This window comes from Micropterus salmoides, unplaced genomic scaffold, assembly GCF_014851395.1.
Source record: "Micropterus salmoides isolate LMB-PRFRI ecotype aquatic unplaced genomic scaffold, ASM1485139v1 Ms_hic_scaffold_20, whole genome shotgun sequence".
Taxonomy (NCBI): Eukaryota; Metazoa; Chordata; class Actinopteri; order Centrarchiformes; family Centrarchidae; genus Micropterus; species Micropterus salmoides.
This window is the reverse complement of record NW_024041151.1, coordinates 25,335,948-25,345,349: the sequence shown is the minus strand read 5'-3', so window position 1 is coordinate 25,345,349 and position 9,402 is coordinate 25,335,948. Positions and strand designations below refer to the sequence as shown.

Below are 9,402 nucleotides of genomic sequence, written 5' to 3'. Positions count from 1 at the left end.
TTACTCGGTTCACCCTTTATTTCATTTGAAAGCGTTTATAATCTCACACACAGACCCCAGTCAACGGACAGTACATTGCTCAAGCATATTTTAAATAAATTATAAGACTCTTGATGTTTTTGTTATCAAAAGCCAAAAGCACATTTTGAATGTAAATGACATCAGCACAATTCCCCATTCATCTACATGCAAACACATCTTTAAAAGATTACTTCCAATATATTAACTAATACAATTTAATCAGCTACTCAAGTTCTTCTTAATACAGGTAACATTTTTCTGAAGTTAAATCGCCTTTGATTAGAACTTGATTTCACAGCTTCCTTATTCAATCATTCTTCCTTACACACATCATAGTCATCACATCAATATCAGCTTATTGTTTTAACAGAATTGTATTGTACATGTACAAAAACTTGCTGCTGTTAAGATCAGGCTCTCGCGCTCGTCTTCACTTCACACCATGCTGGCTCTCGTGGTGCCTGCGCAGATCCACCTTACGTTGGAAGCCTTTGGAACAAATGTCGCATCCAAACGGTTTGAAGCCTGTGTGCTTCCTGCTGTGGGTGATCAGGTTGGAGCTTTGGCTGAACGCTTTACCACACACTTGGCATTTGTGGGGCTTTTCACCTAAAAATTTAAATGCAACAGTGAGAAATCAACACAATCAAATCTTGGATGATTTTCAAACAATTTGCGTAAAGAATTCCAGTTTCTCCTTCAACGGCTTATGGAGTATCAGGGTTGTCATTTATACCAAAAAAAGTTCTAAGATTAAGTTTGCATTCGTATCTATGGGTGAAGAATCATGCCATTGTTCAGATTTGTTAAACATTTATTGGCAGCAAACTTCAACAGCATAGAGTCGTTCCTTTTACAGAGCTCTGCGTGAAGCAGGAACACCAGATATGCAAATCCACAGGACATTTGTTTAAGTTTCTTTTTCTGATTTATCAGTAGTTATATTACTCCTAGAAACAATTCCTGCCTGCTGCACCTGGAAAGCAAATGATTAGCAAGAGGAGCCTTAGACAGTTACATTTGTCTTTATTTAGTACAATAAAAAATATGACCAGCTGTAAAACAATATACTGTGACTTACCGGTGTGAATGTAAGTGTGTTTCTTCATATCAGACTTCTGGTGGAATCTCTTGCCGCAGTACTGGCAGGGGTAAGGCCTCGTGTCCGAGTGGATGAGCAGGTGCGTGGAGAGAGTGGAGGAGCGCTTGAATGATTTGCCACACATCTTGCACTCAAAGCTTTTTTCCTAATCCGAGACAGAAGTACAAACAGTGTTACGCAATTGTCAACAAAAGCAGGGTGCCAGACAAGATGACAAAATAATCTCACCGCAAGGTCCATTTAGTAACTGTTCTGGTGCTTTTGATCATATCACATGATCTTCATCAGGAGATGGAGTTGGAGTTGTTGAAATTTCCATTTTTATTTTTGTAAGAGTTTGAAGCTCAGCTTTGTGGCCAATGTGAACGAGAAGTTGAAATTTCTACATCTACAATGCCATGTCAACTTCACAAACTCATTGTCCTGTGACATGATCAAAAGCTTTACTAAAGGCACCTTATGGTGAGATTAATTTATTTTTATTTTTATTTGTTATGTACTAGAAAATCTAATTCTGGGATTTTGTGAGATCACCTGATCTTTTAATTAACTTGATATAACTTGATAATCCATAAACATTTTTTCATATGACTAAATTATTGTTGATAGCACTTAATGTCTGAGCCCTATCAAATGTATCCTCCCATGTTAAATGAGGAAACGAATGAATGAAAAAACAAACTTTGAACTTAACTCAGAGCTAGGTTTCGCAACTGCCAATTTTAATGCAGCGTGGAAACTGTTATTTTTTTAAAAGAGGCAATTCATCAATTTTACACAGCAAGATTGGTTTACTCATTGTGAGCAGTACTGCTCAGACTGTGAAAACAGAAGCACGATGTGCTGTAATTATCTCTGTAGACAGAAAGTAACGCTGAAGATGTCATTGTGAGGTCACCTGAGTCAATATCAGCTGGGGCATGGAGAAGACATTTTAACATAGAGCCTGTGTTACAAACCGGAGGTGTCACGATTGAAAGATGTGGCCATTTACCAGGTATGGAGCCTAACAAAAACAATGCTTCATGGGAAGTGAGGGAACTTGACCCAGACTAGGGACTAAAAGTCTGAACATCTCTGCCTCTGCTCCTTTTTACCTTTTTTTGTATCTATCGCTCTTAATTCCCCTAACTTGATGAAAGCAGAATGCTAAATCGCTGGAGTGCCCTATTAAATTGTATATTTAATAAGTAGGTTATAATGTTTTATGTTGTAGGGCATTAAAAGTCACTGATATACCTGAGAGTGAACGTTCATGTGCTGCTCCAGACTGACGGCGTGGCCGAAGGTTTTTCTGCAGATGTTGCAGCCAAACGGTCTCGTTCCACTGTGCGACCTCCTGACGTGAACCTCCAGTCCATGGGGCGTCGAGAACACCTAAAGCAGAGTTAGTCCATTGTAATCGAGACGGCTGACAAACAGTGAAAACAGTGAAATCACTTTGAAATACAAATTTACATTTTAATTTTGCCCTGACGGAGGGGCTTGATGAGAAGCACAAAAATCTAAAAATCCCGCAGACTGAATTTACAGTTACTTTAACCTTTCTGATGGTAGTATGTGCTGTGAACATACCTTATCACAGGTGATGCAGTGGTAGGTGCTGGAGGTGGGGGAGTAGTGCGTGCTGCAGTCCAGAGGCTGCTGAGGCTGTGGACTGCGGCTGATGTGGGTGCCGTACAGATTGCTGGCGTGGTGCAGCACTGTGGGGCTGAAACTCATTGGACGGATCTCGTAGGAGGAAGGCACCGACTCCCAGGCGTACGTCGGCTTGTAGTAAGGAGGGTATTCTGCCATGTGAGGCTCTGAGGGTGTACACACACACACACACACACACACAAAATGAATCATGTTTATATCTCAAAAGTTAAAGTGAAGACGTAGCAGGAAAAAGATGGAGAAAAATGCACTGGCAGGTCACCATTTAGGTAGTATGGCTGAGTGGGAGCGACAGGGGGTCTGGTTGGCTCTGGGTAAACGGGTATGGGACATTCAAGCTCTGCTTCTTCCTTTTTCAACAAGCGGCGGTCCGAGGGGGAAGACTGTCCCTCCGACTGAGGCCTGTCTGAAGAGTCTGTGCTCTGAACTTCTGGTGGGACTTCTACAGATCCACAACAAATAAAAGTGTGATTCATATGAGCAAGATTCATTGCTCTGTGTGATTAGACAGAAGGTAAATACAGCTTGCTATAATAACAAAACCATACAGTTCCTCTTGGAGGAGATCTTGTTTAAATAGGATTTATTCTATTCAGCAGGCTATTTGAAATGCTGGAGACTGATGATTAATGCATATCCTTTTTAAAATCTGCCTAAAATATAGAAAGTCACGCAATTGTTTAAAAAACAGCAGCTGCTTTAAAAAAACGACATCGGCAGTAACAGTAGACAGTGGCAATTTAATTGTCCTAACCGTTGCTCCCCTCAGATATTGAGATTTTTAATCTTTTTTTTAGTGTCTTACCTGTGCATATGGGGGCCTTCGGCTCGTCCTCATAAGATCGATGGACATTACTAGACGTGAACCTTTTCTTTTTCACCAGAAATGACCGGGGCATGTTGATCCTGCACCCAACAAAATTTTGTTAGCAACATAAAAAACGCTTTAAATGTATTTTGGAATATGGGTTTGAATAAAATACCGATGAAGTCAATTTTCGTAAAAACAAACAAATTACAAAAGTGTCACCACAAGCGTTTAAGTCTCTTAAGTAAGTCTCTACTTTTATAGGCTATTTAATTTAGCCAACATCCTTTCCGTCTTCAATTGTAGTGGGGTTACTCTGTTATAATTTAACTTGTTTAAAAAGTAGGCTATCCACATATTGAACTCATGCGTTAATTGAGTAGACTACAAATTGGCCGACATAGGCTATATAGTTTACTTAGACCATTTTAGGCTAGATATTTTCACTGTTTGCATTATTCTATTATTTGTGGGAAAAAGTCATAAAAGTCGGCAAAAGTTTCACTCTCGCTGCGCAGTCTGCATGGAGGCCCACTCACCGTTAGCTGGACAGGTTCCCGTCGGAATCAAACGTGCAGTAATAATAAAAGCCTAATTTCCTCGTTCTTTGGATGTGAAGCGGCTCAGCGGAGGAAAATGCGTCGCAAAATCCTTTCCTAAATGTCAGAAAAGCAAAGCAGTGTAAAACCATCACACTTGTTGCTCTTTATTTTTCTCCCCTCCCTGATTTTCAATCAGATAATTCCGCAGCGGAATCTGACTGTGGTTTCAACCAATGAAAGGCCAACCTGCAGGTAGACATTTGCGTAGAAAAACACAGGGCCTTTGCTGTTCCTGGAACAGTTACAGGCTCAAAAATTCCCAGTGCTTCGAGAGAAGCAAAAAAAAGTTAGGGTTGAAGACTAACATTTTAGTTTAGAAATATAGGCTACTTTTCAAGCGGAGTATTTCGGTGCCTGAATCAAAGAATAATTAAGTTGAATTCAACCCCAAATTTGCGCTGATCTTAGAAAGACATATAAATTAAAAACAAGCACACGTTTAAATAAAAACAAACGTAAAAAGCACAGTATATAGGCTAATTTTACTTTAATAAACTGAGCATTTAGCCTATTTCTACCTCACAATGATTGATTTACAGGATTTAATGAAGTAATGCTGTATGTATGAGTGTGTTGTGTGCAAGATTTAACTGGCTAAAAGATCATGAGACTGTAGGCTTGCACCTCCACATCACACACCAAAACACACACCAAACCAGTCTGGGAGATAAACACTGCTGACTCTCTCTGTATTTATTAAAGCATATCGGTTTTCAGGCATGAAGACAGATTTCAGGATGCTTTAGTGTCATACGTGTAGGCAGAATGACAAGATAGCCCGCGAAATGACAAAATTGGTCAGTTAAATAGCCTACATTTTGGGGAAATAGATTTCAGAAAATGACGTCCCGCAGCTGTTTGAGGAGGAGAAGAGGATTTATGCGAGAGAAGAAGTAAAAGTGCGACATCTTGTGGACAGAGTGTTTCTTAAATATTTAGCCTACACTTGAGGGCTTCAAAATTTTCTAGGACATTGATAAAAGATTCATACAGGCCTAGCCCATCGGCCAATGTATAGGCCTATATATAATATGATTACTTATGTTATTATGAACCAATGAAGAGTCTTGTTATGGAGCCATAGAAGGAAGCTGCCAGCCTGAAACAGGGATGTATAAACACACACACACACTGACCAAAGCGTGCTGAAATGGAGTTGACATTGTTGCATGTATTATTCTGTACTGTTTGTGATTCTATTTGCTTTTGTTATACCTATTTTTCTGTGGCAAGAGTTGCTGTAAAAGACAACCCACCCTGTAGTGTGTGCTATTTACAGTGGGTTTAGAATAAACTAATTTACTGATTTATACAGATACGGGATACAAAAAAGAAAGTCCCCTATAGTCCCCGTTAAACATGCATCACACTCTAAACTGCATTTCATTGGACTGGCATGTGTGCAATGACAATTAAGTTGAATCTAATCTAATCTAATATATCTATACAACTATATGGTTTATTTTTAACTGTACGACAGCAAGTGACCTCAGTGTACAGTTTACACTACTTTTGGAACTCTAATTTTCCTTTTCGCTCACATGATGTTAACTTTGTAAGTAAACCTTTCTGGGTAGCACTTTACATTACAGCTTCATAATAACGTTGTAATAGTGGGTTAATAGCTTGATATTAAAGAGGCCATAATTAAGTCATTCAATGTATTTACCAAAGTAATAACCAGGTAATAGCTTTGTATTAACAATGGTTAGAATTTGGAGATGAAGGTAATGTTACTGTAGAGTTGACAGGAAGGAAATAGACACGCATTTTGTAAAACGGATATACGCCACAATAGAGAGTATTACCATGAAATTATAAAGAAACGGGTAGTTTAGCATTTTTCCGCACTGATTCATGGTTATTACACTGTAACTATCGCAGGTGTTTCCAGGTAACAAGTTACAGCATTAAATCTTATTTGTACATTGTTGAAACAAAAAGCATGCATTTCAGCATTATAATATGGAAATAATTTATAGTACAATATGTAATAACATATAAAATAATATAATATGGTTTTATGCTGATAGTAGCCCATAATACTGTAAAAACACCAAGCTATTTAATCATTTGATTGTTAGGTTACCATATTGTTTCCAAAATATTACTAAATAGTTTTGCCTCATTGCTGTTCTGTGTTTCTCTATTATTATCCTTGCTTTTGCCCCCTTGTCACCATTACATAATTTTTTGTCTTATATTACACAGACATTCCCATTGTTAATACAAAGCTATTATCTGGTTATTACTTTGGTAACACGGTATTACCTAATTATTACCTCTTTATTATCAAACTATTACTCCACTATTACCATGTTATTACCGAGCTGTGATGTAAAGTGCTACTGATTTATGTTGAATTTTCATCCATTAGCAGATCAACAAAAACAAAATGTAACTGATTAAGCCAAAACTAATTATCCCTGCTCAATTACATATTGTCAGGACAGCAGCTTAATCATAATAATTTTTCTTGAAAGAGACCACAGGTATTTTGTCAATGACACAAAACCATTACAAATCAAAACAAACACATCTGCTTTAACATTTATAAGCTAGTGTAGTAAGTGCTTTTCGGCCAGGAACAAAAAAAAAATGTACGCCATGTTAGGAATGGCAAAAATAAATAAAACTATTCACCGTAGGCTAAGTCATGATTCTGAGATAGTTGCAATTTTGACTTTTTATGTGAATTTAAACTGAGTCATAATAACTACTTTTTAGGTCAACATATATTATTTACGTCCAAATTTTTACTTTTTGCAATTTGTTCACTTAAAATTATGAGGGTATCTAAGTTAAAATGGATTTAAAATAATAAAAAAAAATTAAATGAAAAGAAGTAGTTGAATTAGTTTCCAATCATTTTGACTTTAAAAGTGAACATTTTGATATATCTATGTTTATTTAATATCTCATTGTTTTACCCTACCATTCATTTCAAATTTCCTAACTCATAACATAATTCCTAACTTTTCAGCCGTTTACTTTTTTTCTGGTGGAAATGAGCCTCCATACACACCCCCATTACCAAAATCTAATTTGCGCGTGCGCTCTTCGCAGTGGGTCACGCGAAACCGCATTACACACACTTCGTCCTTCCACCAATGGGGCGATGTGATAAACAATCTTAGCTTTGCAATAGAGCGAATAATTTGTCGGGATACAGATGAAAATACTAATTTTGATTTATGTGATGTGATTACGTAAAAGTATTTTAAATGTGGTTTGTGTGAATGGTTTGTGAAAGTTGCGGTTCCGACTTGCGGGGCGCTAACTTGTGGGATTAGTTTGCATGCAACCCGATAGCGGAGGCTGACTGCGGTGGGATGGGCTGTGAGGTGTTCAAGATGGCGGCGCCCTGTGGAGTGCAGCTACTCTAACAGGTAAACAGCTCCGATTTTTTATATCTTATGTATTTTTCTTACAGCGAATCTCAACGCATACGACTTGTTTTAGTAAACTGTGGCTGTTCCGCCTTCTTCTCCGCCGATTGAACTCGGCTGACAGGCAAGATGAATCCCCGACCGAGTGCGAGTCGCTGCTCCCTGCTAACGTTAGCTCTCGGCGGTGGGACTGACTTGTTTTTTGGAAAGACCCGGTGATGGATTTAGTAGACGTTGATACTTTAAACATGTCATTGTGGTTTTATGTGAGTTTCCTGTGTGGTCTGAAGAGGTTCTCGGTTTGCAAAAAGATACCTGCATATTTTTTTTAATCGGATAAAGTAAACCCAACCCTGCCCATTGTTCTCTGCAAGTTGTTTACGACAAGCAGCAGCCAGTGGTCAGTCCACATACAGCAGCAGCTCTGCTGCTTTTCAGCCTCAGACCTCAGCCTGTCCGGGCTCTGTCCTGCCCTCACTGTGCATGTCAGTATAACAGATTATCGCCAGGGCCTGTGTGGTTTTATTTGCTTATTTGGTGCCTCATCATGCAGCTCAGCAAAAAATGTTTTACAGCTTACTGCATCATGCTTCCTTGCTTTTATGTTTCGGTTGAAATCAAACTTTAATTCAGCTGTTTTGCCCCCTACAGTCATAGCAATCATTATTATCCGGTTGTTAGCATGTGTTCATTCGCTTGTCACCACAAAGGCTGTCCTGCCACCAGGGAGACAAAATGGGTCACTGGTTTCACAGCTTCACCTCCTCGACCCCTCTGTCACACCGTACTGGACTCACTGCTGTCTCTGTCACCAAGTCTGTTTTTTCACAACTTTGCCTAATTTATAAAGAAACAAAACTAATATGCTAGTAGCAGGGCTGTAGCCAGGGTTTTACAAACACACAGGGAATGACTTCACTTACCCAGGATCGACTTATCAGAACAGAATTTCCTATTTAATTTTCTAAAGCCAGTTTCAAAGCATTCTTCTCACTGGCATGATTCACATTGAAGAAATACTAAAGCCTTTATTGATGTATGTTCCGTACTGGATTTGATGTATGTTAACCATACTGAGCATGAAAATGGTGAAATAGTGAATTGTTTAGCATACTGACAAGCTGCAGTATTTCATCGGTTGCGCTACTATATGAATAAATAACTAGTTTTTGTATCAGGCCATTCAATAATAATATTGTCATAGTCATTTTGAAGGCTGCAGTTCGGGCTGCTGTTGATTTGTGTTGCATTATTCTGAGACTGATATCACACTAAATATTAGAAACACCTCTTGTTATTAGAACCCAATACAATTTAACAGCCTTCAATTTCCTCCAAAATGACTACGCAGTTGAATCAAGACCTCTGGAAATTAGCCTATAACCTTCATTAAAGGTGAATTTATTGCAGCACTGTTATATTAGACTGCATTACTCAGTATATATTTAAAAAGATAAGTAGAATAGGATAATTATTCATATATAGCACAATCACATTTGAGTTGTTGTGCATATTAAATGTATATAACAATTTAAATAATGTATGTAAAGCAAGCTAAAGATTGGCTATTGCTATCTATGAATTACATTATTTATCTGTATCCTCTAGTTCTTTTAAAGCCTAAATACATGTACTAGACTCATAGTCCTGTTTTTGCTAAAATTATTAGTCATTAGTTGATTGGCAGAAAAGTAGTGTTTTTCTTCTGTATTTCTGACATTTTATCGACTACACAGTTAACGTTAAAACACTGTTTAGTCCAGTAAACTGCCTCAAATTTCCTGTTTCCTTATATCTCCTGCACCAAGCCCCCTTCTGCTA

At 38.1% G+C, this 9,402-nt stretch overlaps 2 protein-coding genes across 2 annotated transcripts in view; one reads left to right on the top strand and one right to left on the bottom strand.

Moving 5' to 3' along the window:
- Positions 1-4,320, bottom strand: gfi1b (growth factor independent 1B transcription repressor). The gene is made up of 7 exons (XM_038734618.1): positions 4,130-4,320; positions 3,588-3,688; positions 3,045-3,224; positions 2,699-2,928; positions 2,363-2,500; positions 1,103-1,268; positions 1-630 (listed from the first exon to the last, which is right to left on the bottom strand). The coding sequence occupies exons 2-7, from the start codon at positions 3,679-3,681 to the stop codon at positions 452-454; spliced, it is 987 nt and encodes a 328-aa protein (XP_038590546.1). The 5' UTR covers positions 3,682-3,688; positions 4,130-4,320; the 3' UTR covers positions 1-451.
- A 3,000-nt stretch (positions 4,321-7,320) lies between these two features.
- tsc1b (TSC complex subunit 1b) overlaps positions 7,321-9,402 on the top strand; it is a 32,734-nt gene continuing 30,652 nt past the window's right edge. Inside the window, exon 1 of the mRNA XM_038733317.1 lies at positions 7,321-7,581. The gene's annotated coding sequence lies outside the window, so the exon portion shown is untranslated. The remainder of the gene's footprint in view (positions 7,582-9,402) is intronic.